We start from the raw sequence: 17,285 nt of genomic DNA on the forward strand, positions 1-17,285 counted from the left end.
TTTACATATTTAGTGTGGCTCTTCCTCAGCACCTCTCCGTTTCTGATCAATTATTAATTCTACTAAATATTTTATGTGGGTCTCTGATTAGAGTGGAAACTCCCTAAGGACAGAGAATGTATCTGGTGCTCCTGCTACGATAATAATAATAATAATAATAATGACATTTATTAAGTGCTTACTATGTGCAAAGCACTGTTCTAAGCTCTGGGGAGGTTACAAGATGATCAGGTTGTCCCACAGGGGGCTCACAGTCTTAATCCTCATTTTACAGATGAGGCAACTGAGGCACAGAGAAGTTAAGTGACTTGCCCAAAGACACACAGCTGACAATTGGCGGAGCCGGGATTTGAACCCATAACATCTGACTCCAAAGCCCGGGCTCTGTCCACTGAGCCACGCTGCTTCTCACGCTCCTATTGTTTGGCCTAGAAAAAGCACAGGTTTAGGAATCGGACAAAACGGATTCTAATCCCAGCTCTGCCGCTTTCCTATTGCGTGACCTTGGGCAAATCACTTGACTTTTCCGTGCCTCAGTTCCCTCATTTGTAAAATGAGGATTCACTATCAGTTCTCCCTCCTATTTAGACTGAGCGTGAGACAGGGACTGCATCCCACCTGATGATCTTGTGTTTATTCCAGCACTTAGTACAGTGCTTGGCACAACTGAATGAAAGAGACAGATCCTTACAATAAAGGATTTTAGCGAAGCAGTGTGGCCTTGCGGATAGAGCACGGACCCGGAGGTCAGAAGGACCTGAGTTCTTATTCTGCCTCCGCCACTTCGCTGTCAATCAGTCAGTCAACTGTATTTACTGAATGCTTAATTTGTACAGAGTGCTGTACTAAGTGCTTGGGAGAGTACAATATAACAGAGTTGACAAGTTCTCTAAAGCAAATGTAGACTCAATCTTCCATTCAATCTTATTTAGCACTCACTTTGTGCAGAGCACTGTACTAAGCACGTGGGAAAGTACACTAGAACAATAAACAGACACGTTCCCTGCCCACAACAAGCTTATTGAGCGCTTACTGTGCATAGAGTACTGTACTAAGCACTAGGGAGAGGACCAAATAACAACATAATAGACACATTCCCTTCCTACAATGAGCCTACAGTCTAGAAACCCAGATTTCTCTAACTCAGATTAAAGAGGAGAAAAAAATGAATGAAAGACAGGCCATTACTCATTCATTCATTCATTCATTCAATCGTATTTATTGAGCGCTTACTGTGTGCAGAGCACTGTACTAAGCGCTTGGGAAGTACATATAGAGACGGTCCCTACCCGACAACGGGCTCACAGTCTAGAAGGGGGAGACAGACAACAAAACAAAACATGTGGACAGGTGCCTAGTCATCAGAATAAATAGGAATAGAGCTAGATGCACATCATCAACAAAATAAATAGAATAGTAAATGTGTACAAGTAAAATAAATAGAGTAATAAATCTGTACACACATATATAGAGGTGCTGTGGGGAGGGGAAGGAGGTAGGGCGGGGGGGATGGGGAGGAGGAGAGGAAAAAAGGAGGCTCAGTGTGGGAAGGCCTCCTGGAGGAGGTGAGCTCTCAGTAAGGCTTTGAAGGGAGGAAGACAACTAGCTTGTTGGATGTACTCATTCATTCAATAATATTTATTAAGCGCTTATTGTGCACAGAGCACTGTCCCCAGTCCTTAGAACAGTGCTTGGCAAATTTTAAGTGCTTAACAAACACCAACATTATTATTATTACTAAGCACTTGGGACAGTAGAATACGACAATGAACAGCAACATTCCTTGTCCACAACAAGCTCACAAGTCTCGAGGGCGGGGAGCTGGACGGGGATACGAATAAATCAAATTACAGGGATATACGTAAGTGCTGTCCTCGAAAAGCAGGAAGACTCAGTGACAAGGGGGAAAAGGACGGGGAAGAGGAGGAGGAAGAGCAGGAGAAAGAGAGAGGATGAAGAGGAAGAAGAACTGTTACCTCAGAAGAAGGCTGGAATTCATTCATTCATTCATTCAATCGTATTTATTGAGTGCTTACTGTGTGCAGAGCACTGTACTAAGCGCTTGAGGAGTACAAGTTGGCAACATATAGAGACGGTCCCTACCCAATCAATCAATCAATCAATCAATCGTATTTATTGAGCGCTTACTGTGTGCAGAGCACTGTACTAAGCGCTTGGGAAGTACAAGTTGGCAACATATAGAGATGGTCCCTACCCAATCAATCAATCAATCAATCGTATTTATTGAGCGCTTACTGTGTGCAGAGCACTGTACTAAGCGCTTGGGAAGTACAAGTTGGCAACATATAGAGACGGTCCCTACCCAACAGTGGGCTCACAGTCTAGAAGACTGGCAGCGGTTTGGTTTAGGAAATTGAGGGCAGGCTCGGCCAGGGGGTTGTGAGCCCAGGCCCCGTGGCTTGCGGCCACTTACCTTCATCGCCGGGATAGGCCAGGATGGAGCGTGATCGCATCTGCCTGCCTTCGGTGGTCTTTCCGGAGCAGGTGTGGGAGCAGGAAGACCAGTGGGACCAAGCGCTCAGGACGCAGTCCTTAGGGCAGGGCACATCGCAGACCACGGGCGTCGGGTAAATGGCGTCGCGGCACAGCTGCCTGTCCACCTCCGCTCCTGAGAGACACGGGGCAAGAAGCGATCCGTCACCAGAGAATCATCATCATCAATCGTATTTATTGAGCGCTTACTATGTGCAGAGCACTGTACTAAGCGCTTGGGAAGTACAAATTGGCAACATATAGAGACAGTCCCTACCCAACAGTGGGCTCACAGTCTAAAAGAATCGAGCTCCGGGAGCCATGGGCGCCCGGATCGGGAGGGAGACACCGTCCGTTGTCCTTTGTTCAGCATAACGATGGCCCAGACTGAGCCCCCCACCTTACCTCCTTCCCCTCCTCACAGCACCTGTATATATGTTTGTACATATTTATTACTCTATTTATTTATTTTACTTGTACATGTTTATTCTATTTATTTTATTTTGTTAATATGTTTTGCTTTGTTGTCTGTCTCCCCCTTCTAGACTGTGAACCCGCTGTCGGGTAGGGAAGGTCTCTATATGTTGCCAACTTGTACTTCCCAAGCGCTTAGTACAGTGCTCTGCACACAGTAAGCGCTCAATAACTATGATTGAATGAATGAATGAATGGTATTTGTGAAGCGCTTACTATGCACCAAGCACTGTACCGAGCTCTGGGGTGAGTAAACTAGGACAATAAACAGACACATTCCCTGCCCACAGTGAGCTTATTGGGTGCTTGCTGTGCTCAGGGTACTGTACTAAGCACTTGGGAGAGGACCATATAACAACATAATAGACAAAATCCATTCCTACAACGAGCCACAGTCTAGAAACCCAGATTTCTTGTCGCTTGTACATATTTACTCTTGTACATATTTCCTATTCTATTTATTTTGTTAATAATGTGCATCTAGCTTTATCTTTATTTATTCTGATGACCTGACACCCGTCCACATGTTTTGTTGTGTTGTCTGTCTCCCCCATCTAGACTGTGAGCCTGCTGTTGGGTAGGGACCGTCTCTATATGTTACTGACTTGAACTTCCCAAGCGCTTAGTACAGTACTCTGCAACAGTAAGCGCTCAATAAATACGATTGAATGAATGGTATTTGTGAAGCGCTTACTATGCGCCAAGCACTGTACCGAGCGCTGGGGTGAGTACACAAGGATAATAAACAGACACATTCCCTGCCCACAATGAGCTTATTGAGCACTTACTGTGCTCAGATTACTGTACTAAGCACTTGGGAGAGGACCATATAACAACATAATAGACACATTCCCTTCCCACAATGAGCCTACAGTCTAGAAACCCAGATTTCTAGTCGCTTGTACATATTTACTCTTGTACATATTTCCTATTCTATTTATTTTGTTAATAATGTGCATCTACATTTATCTTTATTTATTCTGATGACCTGACACTCATCCACATGTTTTGTTTTGTTGTCTGTCTCCCCCATCTAGACTGTAAGCCCGTTGTTGGGTAGGGACCGTCTCTATATGTTGCCGACTTGGACTTCCCAGTGCTCTGCACACAGTAAGCGCTCAATAAATACGATTGAATGAATGAATACAAGCAGTCTCCGTGTCACAAGGGGCTCACAATCCCCATTCCTATTTTACAGGTTAGAGGGAACTGAGGCCCGGAGAAGTGAAGTGACTTGCCTAGGGTCACACAGCAGACGAGCGGAGGAGCTGGAATTAGAACCCATGACTTTCAAACTCCTAGGCTTGTGTTCCATCGTCTACACCATGCTGCTTCTTTGTTCTGGTGCCAAAGGAACCGGACTGATTGGGTTTAGGGCGACAGGCTCCGGTGGCGGACCCCGACTGAGGAAAACGCCTCCTCCACACCCCCAGGCCCCAGTGTGGGACCTATTTGGACTCTCCTGGGAAGGGCCCAGTTTCTCTGGGCTCCGGCAGAGCCACACTGAAGACATTTCCCGTTTCAGCCCAACCAGCTAAGTGGCATGCCCTCATGGAAAAAGCACCAGCCTGGGAGCCAGAGGACCTGGGTTCTAATTCTGGCTCCGCCACATCATTTATTATTTATTATAATGGTATTTGTTAAGCGCTTACTATGTGCAAAGCACCTTTCTAAGCACTGGGGAGGTTACAAGATGATCAGGTTGTCCCACAGGGGGCTCACAGTTTTAATCCCCATTTTACAGATGAGCTAGCTGAGGCCCAGAGAAGTTAAGTGACTTGCCCAAAGTCACACAGCTGACAGTTGGTGGAGCCAGGATTTGAACCCATGACCTCTGACTCCAAAGCCCGGGGTCTTTCCACTGAGCCACGCTGCTTCTCCTCTTTGCCACATGTCTGCTGGGAGATTTTAGGGCAAGTCGCTTCACTTCTCCAGGCCTCAGTTTCCTCATCTCAAAAATGGGGCTTCCATAAATGTTCTCCATCCCACTCAGACCATGAGCCCCACAAGGGACAGGGACTGGGTTTGAGCAGAGGATATTTTACCTATCCCGGGACTTGGCACATAGTAAATGCTTAACAGATACCCCGATTATGTCTAGGAGTATTATTGGGATGTCAGTTAGGACAGTCCACAAAGCCAAGCAGGTTGACCGGAAAAAAGCCCAAATTTGCTACTGGCGAAAACACTCAAGCTGCATATGTGGAAAATCAATCAATCAATCAATCAATCGTATTTATTGAGCGCTTAGTGTGCAGAGCACTGTACTAAGCGCTGGGGAAGTACAAATTGGCAACATATAGAGACAGTCCCTACCCAACAGTGGGCTCACAGTCTAAAAGGGGGAGACAGAGAACAAAACCAAACATACTAACAAAATAAAATAAATAGAATAGATATGTACAAGTAAAATAAATAAATAAATAAATAAATAGAGTAATAAATATGTACAAACATATATACGTATGTTTATATGTGGGGAAGGGAAGGAGGTAAGATGGGGGGGATGGAGAGGGGGACGAGGGGGAGAAGGGGAGAGGGGAAGATGAGTCTCTCCAGGCTGTACTGGGTTCCCTGACCGTCCCCTCTCTGTGCTTTCTGTATAAAAAGCCCTAGAGAGGGAGAGGATGATAAGAAAGGAAGGAAGCCAAACTGTCAGTCCACCCAGCCGGGAGCTATTGTGTATGAGTTCGACTAGAAGACAGCTAATCGACGAAGCTTTTGTGTGGAAGTGAAGGTGACACAGAGGGCAGACCGTTGCCTCTGTCTACAACTCTATCCTTGACTTGCTTGCGGCCAAAACGGCGTGGGAAAGGGAGAAGCTGAGCGGGAGGATGGGACTGACGTTTGCAGAATCCCAAAAGGCGGTTTGTTGGACTGGCCGAACCCGCACTCGGATGAAGCGTCGCCCCCGGTGAAGTTCGAGGGTTCATTTTGAGGCCCAGAGAAGTACAGCGACTTGGCCAAAGTCACACAGTCAGCCACCGGCACAGCAACTGGCAGAGCCGGGATGAGAACCGAGATCCACTGATTTCCAGGCCCGGGATCTTTCCACTAGGCCACGATCTGTGCGGGCACAGTGTAATTGGGGCTGTGGGTCTGAGTTTGACCTTTTCATTCACAGTTACACATACATACACAAACACACACACACACAGAGGAAGCTCACCCTCTTCTTTGAGGTCGAAGGCTACCTCGCTGCATAAGCCTGAAGTCAACCGTGTTTCAACAGAAAGTGCCAACTGAATCCCAACCCTCCTCAGTGATGACAGACCCCCTAGTCCTATGCTATTATTATTTGTATTATTGTATTATTGTTATCATAATTTTGCCTCTCTTCCTGGCTCGCCTTTCCTTGGTCCGATCTCCCCCTAGCCTTCCATGCCTCTGCATTCAATGCCGTGATTTTTTTCAGATGGCAGACGGAATCGTATCCACCCCTTGGGCTCCTTGTATTTTCCAAATGCCTTTCTGTCCTTTGACTCCTCTGCCATCCTCACCCCTCTCCATATCCAGGCGTTTCCTCAGAGACATGCATTATACTCTGGTGACCTTGAAGTAAAAAACAAAAACAAAAACCCGTGACCCGTCAACTCTGGTCTCCTGCTTCTCCCATGCCCCCCATTCTGGTAGCTGAATCCAGCTTCATTCAGTTAATTCACTTGAAAAACCAGCTCTTTCCCATCTAGACTAGAGTAGACCAAATTCTGAAGCAGCCAAAGTGCTCTCTAATTATTCATTTGTTTGATCATTTATTCTATTGTATTTACTGAGTGCTTACTGTGCGCAGAGCACTTTACTAAGCTCTTGGGAGAGTACAATATAACAATAAATAGACACATTCTCGTTTATGTGCATATCCACTTCAGGTCAAAGATATCCAAATCTAACACCCTTGGATGTTTTGGTGCTGTTGGGCTTGTTTTCCTAAAGTATTTAAGCACCCTCCCCCTCCCCCTACCCTCACCGCAAATCCATGCTGAAAAATTAAGGTTTAAATCATAATAACTGTGGTATCTGTAAAGTGCATACTATATGTGTCAAGCACTGTGCCAAGCCTTGGGGTAGGTACGCTGCAATTACATCAGACACAATTCCTGTCCCACACAGGACTCACAGGCTAAGAGGAAGGGAGAAGCAGTGTGGCCTGGTGGATAGAGCTCAGGCTTGGGAGTCAGAAGGACCTGAGTTCTAATTCTGGCTCTGCCGCTTGCCTGCTGTGTGACTTTGGGCAAGACACTTCACTTCTCTGGGCCTCGGTTCCCTCATCTGAAAAACGGGGATGAAAATTGTGAGCTCCATGGGGGACAGGGACTGTGTCCAATCCAATTACCTTATATCTACCCCACTGCTTAATACAGTTCCTGGCACATAGTCAGCATGTAACAAATACCACAATTATTATTATTATTATGACTATTATTATCATTTCCCAAGTGCTTAGTACAGTGCTCTGCACACAGTAAGCGCTCAATAAATACGACTGAATGAATGAAGTTTTCAGGTATTTTATCCCCATTTTACATACGAGGAAAATGAGGAATCAAGAAGGCTCTGCACACAGTAAGCGCTCAATAAATACGACTGAATGAATGAAGTTTTCAGGTATCTTATCCCCATTTTACATACGAGGAAAATGAGGAATCAAGAAGGTGAGTGATTTTCCCAAGGTCACCCAGCAGGTCAGTGGCAGAGCTAAGATTAGACTTCAGGGCTCCTGATTCCTGATTCCTGATTTCAAATGCCTTTCTGTCCTTAGACTCCTCTGCCATCCCCGCCCCTCTCCATATCCAGGCGTTTCCTCAGAGACATGCATTATACTCTGGTGACCTTGAAGTAAAAAACAAAAACAAAAACCCATGACCCGTCAACTCTGGTCTCCTGCTTCTCCCATGTCCCCCATTCTGGTAGCTGAATCCAGCTTCATTCAGTTAATTCACTTGAAAAACCACCTCTTCCCCATCTAGACTAGCGTAGACCAAATTCTGAAGCAGCCAAAGTGCTCTCTAAGGGCCCTATTCTTTGGAATGAACACATTTATTCATTCGTTTGGTCATTTATTCTATTGTATTTACTGAGTGCTTAATGTGCGCAGAGCACTTTACTAAGCTCTTGGGAGAGTAGAATATAACAATAAATAGACACATTCTCGTTTATGTGTGTATCCACTTCAGGTCAAAGATATCCCAATCTAACACCCTTGGATGTTTTGGTGCTGTTGGGCTTGTTTTCCTAAAGTATTTAAGCACCCTCCCCCCCACCCTACCCTCACTGCAAATCCATGCTGAAAAATTAAGGCTTAAATCATAATAACTGTGGTACTTGTAAAGTGCATACTATATGTCTCAAGCACTGTGCCAAGCCTTGGGGTAGGTACACTGCAATTACATCAGACACAATTCCTGTCCCACACAGGACTCACAGGCTAAGAGGAAGGGAGAAGCAGCGTGGCCTCGTGGATAGAGCTCAGGCTTGGGAGTCAGAAGGACCTGAGTTCTAATTCTGGCTCTGCCGCTTGCCTGCTGTGTGACCTTGGGCAAGACGCTTCACTTCTCTGGGCCTCGGTTCCCTCATCTGAAAAATGGGGATGAAGATTGTGAGCCCCATGGGGCACGGGGACTGTGTCCAATCCAATTACCTTATATCTACCCCATTGCTTAATACAGTTCCTGGCACATAGCATGTAACAAATACCACAATTATTATTATTATTATGACTATTATTATCATTTCCCAAGTGCTCAGTACAGTGCTCTGCACACAGGAAGCGCTCAATAAATACGATTGAATGAATGAAGTTTTCAGGTATTTTATCCCCATTTTACATACGAGGAAAATGAGGAATCAAGAAGGTGAGTGATTTTCCCAAGGTCACCCAGCAGGTCAGTGGCAGAGCTAAGATTAGACTTCAGGGCTCCTGATTCCTGATCTTGTGTCCTTTCCACTGAGCCATGTCGTTATCCTTGACTCATCTCTCTTATTCAACCCATATATTCAATCCAACACCGAGTCCTGTCAGTTGTACCATCAAACGCTGCTAAAATCTGTCCTTTCCTCTCCATCCAAACCGCAACCACATTAATCCAAGCGCATAGCCTATCCTGCCTTGATTACTTCCTCCTCTCTGAGCTCCCAGCCTGCTGTCTCTCTCCACTCCAGTCCATACTTCACTCTGCTGCTCAGGTCGTTTTTCTACAGAAATGTTCTGGACAGGCCTCCCCGCTCCTCAAGGACCGCCAGTGGTTGCCCATCCACCTCTGCATCAAACAGAAGCTCCTTATCATTGGCTTTAAAGCCCTCAATCCCCTTGTCGCCTCCTGCCTCACCTCACTTCTCTCCTACTCCAACCCATCCCACCCACTTCACTCTTCTAACGGCAACCTTCTCATCGTACCTGAATCTCATCGATCTCACCGCCAACCTCTCGCCCATATCCTGCCCCTAGCCTGGAATGCCCTCTCTCCTCAAATCCCAAAAATGATAACTCTCCCCACCTTCAAAGCCTTACTGAAGGTCCATCTCCTCCAAGAGGCCTTCCCTGACTAAGCCCTCCTTTCCACTTCTCCCACTCCCTTCTGCACCGCCCCGACTTGCTCCCTTTATTCTTCCCCCCTCCTAGTCCCACGGCACTTATGTACATATCCGCAATTAATTTATTTTCATTAATTGTTGGGTAGGGACTGTCTCTATGTGTTGCCAATTTGTACTTCCCAAGCGCTTAGTACAGTGCTCTGCACATAGTAAGCGCTCAATAAATACGATTGATTGATTGATTGATTAATGTCTAGACTGTAACAAATACCACTTAGTAATAGGAGCGTCAGACACTGCAGAGTGATTCACAGATCCAAACGACGAGGCAGTAAGAATCCAGCGCTCTAATATGTCGCAGTTGTCCTTAAAGAAAGACTCCATTGTCAGTGGGTGAAGGTCAAGTGTGTGTTTGTGTGTGTGTGTGTGTGTGTTCAAAGGCCATTGGAGGATCATCAGTGTCGCTCACACTGGGCACACAAAAAAGCCTATCCTTTGTTGCGCTATTGCCTTTTAATGTTTATGGCGCCTGGCTCCGTCTTCTCTTTATGGTATTTGTTACGTGCCAGGCACTGTACTAAGCGCTGGAGTACTAATCAGGTTGGAAGTAGTCCCTGTCCCACATGCGGCTCACAATCTTAATCCTCGTTTCACAGATGAGGTAACTGAGGCACAGAGAAGTGAAGTGATTTGCCCAAGGCCACCCAGCAGATGCGGGGTGGATCTGCCTTCTGGTCTCTCTTTCCATGCAAAGCTTTCGTTCAAAGAGAACCGCTCCTTACTCCACGGCCGTGAAAAAAGGCAGGACTCTCCTTGGAAACGCACGTTTTCAGCCGGGCTGACAGCCTGGTCTGAGGAGGCGAATTGTATTCATTCATTTATTCGATCATTTTTATTGAGCGCTTCCTGCGTGCAGAGCCGCGTGGCTCAGTGGAAAGAGCCCGGGCTTTGGAGTCAGACACCATGGGTTCAAATTCTGGCAGTGCCAATTGCCAGCTGTGTAATTTTGGGCAAGTCACTTGACTTCTCTGTGCCTCAGTTCCCTCATCTGTAAAATGGGGATTAAGACTGTGAGCCCCCTGTGGGACAACCTGATCACCTTGTAACCTCCCCAGCGCTTAGAACAGCGCTTTGCACATAGTAAGCGCTTAATAAGTGCTATCATTATTATTATTATACTAAGCGCTAGGAAAGTACAATTCGGCAACATACAGAGACAGTCCCTACCCAACAGTGGGCTCACAGTCTCGAAGGGGAAGACAGAGGACAGGCATCAACAGCATCAAAATAAATAAATAGAATTATAGATATATACACATCATGAATAAAAGAAATAGAGTAATAAATATGTATATATGCATATATGTTTATACATATTTATTACTCTATTTATTTATTTATTTTACTTGTACATATCTATTCTACTTATTTTATTTTGTGAATACGTTTGGTTTTGTTCTCTGTCTCCCCCTTCTAGACTGTGACCCCACTGTTGGGTAGGGACTGTCTCTATATGTTGCCAACTTGTACTTCCCAAGCGCTTAGTCCAGTGCTCTGCACACAGTAAGTGCTCAATAAATACGATTGATTGATTGATTGATTGATTGATTGATGTACATCTATACACAAGTGCTGTGGGGGCAGGGAGTGGGATAGAGCAGAGGGAGGGAGTAGGGATGATGGGGAGGGGAGGAGGAGCAGGGAAAAAGTGGGGGGGGCAATTGTATTTAAGTGTTCCAATGGTAATTCCCACTCCCTAGGATCTAGGCGCCTTCCCTCTGGGAAGCAGATTGGAGGAGGCTCCAAGGCTGAGCTTCCAAACAATAGGATGGGCATTATCAATAATTAACAATAGGATGGGCATTATCAATTTAAGAAGCATTTCTGCCTTTGTCCATCCCTAGGCCAGCTGCTGCGCTCTGTGTGCTCTAGAGTGGTTGGTTTTTTTTTTTTTTTTCTTTCCCTCAGCTCCTCTTCTCTATTTATTCCGTGGCACGGGAGTGAGACTCTCCAGTGTGAAACCTGGCTCAACCCGGGGTTGACGGTTTTGACACCTTTCATCTTTCCTCTTGCACAGGACATAATGAGGAAGGGCAAAGGTGCAAATTTAAAATCTCAGTTCGTTTTTTGTTTTTTTTTTATGGCATTTGTTAAGCGCTTACTATGTGCAGAGCACTGTTCTAAGCGCTGGGGGGATACTTTATCTATCTATCTATCTATCATCTATCTATCTATCTATCCATCTATCCATCCATCTATCTATCTATCCATCTATCTATTTATTTATTTATTTATCTTACTTGTACATATCTATTCTATTTATTTTATTTTGTTAGTATGTTTGGTTTTGTTCTCTGTCTTCCCCTTCTAGACTGTGAGCCTGCTGTTGGGTAGGGACTGTCTCTATAAGTTGCCGACTTGTACTTCCCAAGCGCTTAGTACAGTGCTCTGCATGCAGTAAGCGCTCAGTAAATACGATTGATTGATTGAGTGATACATGGTGATCAAACTGTCCCACGTGGGGCTCACAGTCTTAATCCCCATTTTGCAGATGAGGTAACTGAGGCTCAGAGAAGTGAAGTGACTTGCCCAAGGTCACACAGCAGACATGTGGCAGAGTCGGGATTCGAACCCATGACCTCTGACTCCAAAACCCGGGCTCTTTCCACTGAGCCACGCTGCTTCTTCTTCTTCTGTTTCTAGGGGATGCCCCAGTATCAGCTCAGCAGGCGCGGGACGGGCAGAGCAGGAGATCACACGCAAAATAAGGAGAAGGAGCATAGTCTAGTGGATAGAGCACTGGACTGGGAGTTAGAAGGACCTGGGTTCTAATCCCAGCTCTGCCACTTGTCTGCTGTGTGACCTTGGGCGAGTCGCTTCACTTCTCTGTGCCTCAGTTACTTCATCTGTAAAAACAGGGATTGAGACCGTGAACCCCACGTGGGACAGGGACTGTGTCTGACCCATTTGCTTGTATCCACCCCAGCGCTTAGTACAGTGCCTCGCACCTAGTAAGCACTTAACAAATAGGAGAAGCAGCGTTGCTCAGTGGAAAGAGCACGGGCTTTGGAGTCGGAGGTCGTGGGTTCAAATCCTGCCTCCGCCAATTGCCAGCTGTGTGACTTTGGGCACTTCATTTAACTTCTCTGGGCCTCAGTTACCTCATCTGGAAAATGGGGATTAGGACTGTGAGCACCCGGTGGGACAACCTGATCACCTTGCAGCGCTTAGAACAGTGCTTTGCACATACTAAGTGCTTAATAAATACTATCATTATTATTATTACCATAATTACTACTATTATAACGCTAAGCTCCTCCAGGCCTCCCCCAAAAAACTCACCCTGTGGATCCTAGGGCCTCTGGAAATTTTGATCCTTCATTCATTCATTCAATCGTATTTATTGAGCGCTTACTGTGTGCAGAGCACTGTACTAAGCCCTTGGGAGAGTACAATATGACAATAAACGGACATGTTAACAATAATAATAATTACGGTATTTGTTAAGCACTTACTAAATGCCAAGCACTGTTCTAATCACTGGTGATACAATCCCTGTCCACAACAAGCTTACAGTCTAGAGGGGGAGACAGACATTAAAAGAAACACTCGAGTATATATGTATATATTTACAATTATAATTCTATTTAGTTTTATTAACAATGTGTAAACATCTATGATTCTATTATTTATTGATAATGATGCTTCTGATGCCTGTTTACTTGTTTTGATGCTTGTCTCCCCCCCTTCTAGAATGTGAGCTGTGTTTTGGGCAGGGACTGTCCCTGTTTGTTGCTGAATTGTTCTTCCCAAGTGCTTAGTACAGTGCTCTGCACACAGTGAGCGCTCAATAAATACCCTTGAGTGAATGAATGAATGAAACGTGTGCCCATTTTCAGTGAGGCTTGGAACGATCTCCAGTTTCTTCTCCATCAGCCTGCAGATTGTAAATGTTGGAAATGAGTTTCCAGAGAGGAGGGATTTGCATGCGGCTACACTGTTTCTAAACTGTGAGCCCGTTGTTGGGTAGGGACCGTCTCTATCTGTTGCCGACTTGTACTTCCCAAGCGCTCAGTACAGTGCTCTGCACACAGTAAGCGTCCAATAAATATGATTGAATGAATGAATGAATGAGATGTCAAATATCGGTCAGTCAATCATATTTATTGAGCGCTTACTGTGTGCAGAGCACTGTTCAAAGCTCTGGGGAGAGCACGATAGAACAATATAACAGACACATTACATCCCCTGTCTACAATGAGCACTAGAGAGGAACAGGCCTGGACGGGATACCGGATTTTCCAATCCCTACCAGACGGGGTCTACAACCCAAAATGGCGCTGCCTCCCGTATGATTAATAATAATAATAATAATAATAATAATAATAATGATAATAATAATGACATTTATTAAGCACTTACTATGTGCAAAGCACTGTTCCAAGAGCTGGGGAGGATACAAGTTGATCAGGTTGTCTCACGAGGGGCTCACAGTTTTAATCCCCATTTTACAGATGAGGTAACTGAGGTACAGAGAAGTTAAGTGACTTGCCCAGAGTCACCCAGCTGACAAGCGGCGGAGCAGGGATTTGAACCCATGACCTCTGACTCCAAAGCCTGGGCTCTTCCCACTGAGCCACGCTGCTTCTCTATTCAAGCGCTTAGTCCAGTGCTCTGCACACAGTAAGCGCACAATAAATACGATTGAATGAATGAATGATTGACATCTGCAAGTCAGGAGAAGCAGCGTGGCTCAGTGGAAAGAGCACGGGCTTTGGAGTCAGGGATCATAGGTTCGAATACCGACACTGCCACACGTCTGCTGCGTGACCATGGGTAAGTCACTTAACTTCTCTGAGCCTCAGTTACCTCATCTGTAAAATGGGGATTAAGACTGTGAGCCCCGCATGGGACAACCTCATTACCTTGTTTCAATCAATCAATCAATCGTATTTATTGAGCACTTACTGTGTGCAGAGCACTGTACTAAGCGCTTGGGAAGTCCAAGTTGGCAACATACAGAGACAGTCCCTACCCAACAGTGGGCTCACAGTCTAAAGGGGGGAGACAGACAACAAAACCAAACATACTAACAGAATAAATTAAATAGAATAGATATGTACAAGTAAAATAAATAGAGTAATAAATATGTACAAACATATATACATATATGCAGTTTCCCCTCCCCAGTGCTTCAAACAGTGCTTTGCTCATAGTAAGTGCTTAACAAATGCCATCATTATTGCTATTATGTGATGCCACATGCCCCGCCACGTGAGTAGCTGCCACTGAGGCCCCAGTGTCGGACTAGTGTAGACAACGGGGTTGGTGGTCTACACCAGCACGAAATGGGTCCTTCTGCCCCAGCACCGGACTCTTTGGGAGAGGCGGACCCACGGGAGAGGAGAGCCTGCCCCGATGGCCAAAAGGGAGGTAAAGATTTGGGAATAATTAGGAAATGGAACTTCCTAATTGGATTCTCTTGGGCCAAGGACTGCATTATAGTAGCAACGTTCATTAAGGTTGAGGATTTAGCCATCGATGGGCCGTATATTTATTTAACTGTACTCGTTTCCAGGAAAGCCCCGGCCAGGTTATGATTTGCTCTTACTGCGCTCCGTGATTGTCTCCCCAGAGACGGAAAAGTGCTTGGCCAACATCGCCTGATTCCCAGCCCACCTCCGGGCTAAGTTGTCCCCCTTATCTCACCGGGTAGACGGGGACGGAATGAAACCGAAAAATGCATCATGGAAAGGCAGCGGCCAGTATGAGAAGGCACTGAGTCATTCGAGCAGATAAAACAGACAAATAAATCTGTTTTATCGCTCCATTGTTCTCCCCCAAGCGCCTAGTGAGGTGCTCAGCACACAGTAAGCGCCCAATAAATACCACTGACTGATGGATTGATTCTACACTTGGTTTAGAGTACGTGTCTACTAACTCTTATATTGTACTCTCCCAAGAGCCTCGTACAGTGCTCTCTGCACAATAATCCCTCAATAAATACTGATAATATGCTTGCTTTAGAAAATATGACTAATATCTCTGTTCTATTGTCCTCTCCCAAGCACTTAGTATGATGCTCTGCACACAGTAAGTGTTCAATAAATACCACTGATAGATCGATTGGTTCTACGCTTGCTTTAGAGAATGCTGTCTTCCAGCTCTGTTGTACTGTACTTTCCCCAGCGCTTAGTACAGTGCTCTGCAAGCACAGTAAGTACTCAATAAATGTGAGCCTGTCGTTGGGTAGGGACTGTCTCTATTTGTTGCTGAATTGTACTTTCCAAGCGCTTAGTACAGTACTCTGCACACAGTAAGCACTCAATTAATCAATCAATCAATCAATTGAATTTATTGAGCGCTTACTGTGTGCAGAGCACTGTACTAAGCGCTACAACTGAATGAATAAATATGATTGAATGAATGAATAAATACCATTGATTAATTGACAGACTGGTTCTATGCTTCCTTCAGAGAACACGTCTACCAACTCTTTTATAACTGTAAGCTCATTTTGGGCAGGAAATGTATCTATTTATTGGTCCATTGTACTCTCCCAAGCGCTTAGTACAGTGCTCTGCAAGCACAGTAAGTAATAAATGTGAGCCTGTCTTTGGGTAGGGATTGTCTCTATTTGTTGCCGAATTGTACTTTCCAAGCGCTTAGTACAGTCTCTGCACACAGTAAGCACCCAATAAATATGACTGAATGAATAAATACGATTGAATGAATGAATAAATACCATTGATTAATTGACAGACTGGTTCTATGCTTGCTTCAGAGAACACGTCTACCAATTCTGTTATAACTGTAAGCTCATTTTGGGCAGGAAATGTGTCTTTTTATTGTTCTATTGTACTCTCTCAAGCGCTTAGTACAGTGCTCTGCAAGCACAGTAAGTACTCTATAAATGTGAGCCTGTCGTTGGCTGGGATTGTCTCTATTTGTTCCCGAATTGTACTTTCCAAGTGCTTAGTACAGTGCTCTGCACACAGTAAGCACTCAATAAATACGATTGAATGAATGAATAAATACCACTGATGTTTGTACATATTTATTACTCTCATTTATTTTACTTGTACATATTTACTATTCTATTTATTTTATTTTGTTAATATTTTTTGTTTTGTTGTCTGTCCCCCCCTTCTAGACTGTGAGCCCGCTGTTGGGTAGGGACCATCTCTATGTTGCCAACTTGGACTTCCCAAGTGCTTAGCACAGTGCTCTGCACACAGTAAGCGCTCAATAAATATGATTGAATGAATGAATGAATGAATGAATGACAGACTGGTTCTATGCTTGCTTCAGAGAACGTGTCTACCAACTCTGTTATAACTGTAAGCTCATTTTGGGCAGGGAATGTGTCTATTTATTATTTATTTATTTATTTATTTATTGTTCTATTGTACTCTCCCAAGCTCTTAGTACAGTGCTCTGCATACAGTAAGCGCTCAATAAATACCACTGAATGAATAATAATGATGATTGTGGTATTTAAGTGCTTAATACATTCCAGGCACTGTACTAAGCGCTGGGGTAGATGCAAGCAAAACGGGTTGGACACAGTCCCTGTCCCATCTGGGGCTCACAGTCTCAATCCTCATTTTCCAAAGGAGGTCACTGAGGCCCAGAGAAGTGAAGTGACACGGGGGGCTCACAGTCTTAATCCCCATTTTACAGATGAGGGAACTGAGGCCCAGAGAAGTTAAGTGACTTACCCAAGGTCACCCAGCAGACACGTGGCAGAGTCGGCATTAGAACCCATGACCTTCCAACTCCCAGGC

The 17,285-nt window shown here is 45.0% G+C and overlaps 1 protein-coding gene across 1 annotated transcript in view; it reads right to left on the reverse strand.

Annotated features, from left to right (window-relative positions):
- Positions 1 to 17,285, reverse strand: part of THSD7A (thrombospondin type 1 domain containing 7A) — a 329,576-nt gene that overhangs the window by 126,400 nt on the left and 185,891 nt on the right. The window contains exon 7 of the mRNA XM_038770315.1: positions 2,435 to 2,629. Within this exon, the coding sequence (XP_038626243.1) occupies positions 2,435 to 2,629 (195 nt within the window). The remainder of the gene's footprint in view (positions 1 to 2,434; positions 2,630 to 17,285) is intronic.

Source organism: Tachyglossus aculeatus, chromosome 2 (genome assembly GCF_015852505.1).
Source record: "Tachyglossus aculeatus isolate mTacAcu1 chromosome 2, mTacAcu1.pri, whole genome shotgun sequence".
Lineage (NCBI taxonomy): Eukaryota > Metazoa > Chordata > Mammalia > Monotremata > Tachyglossidae > Tachyglossus > Tachyglossus aculeatus.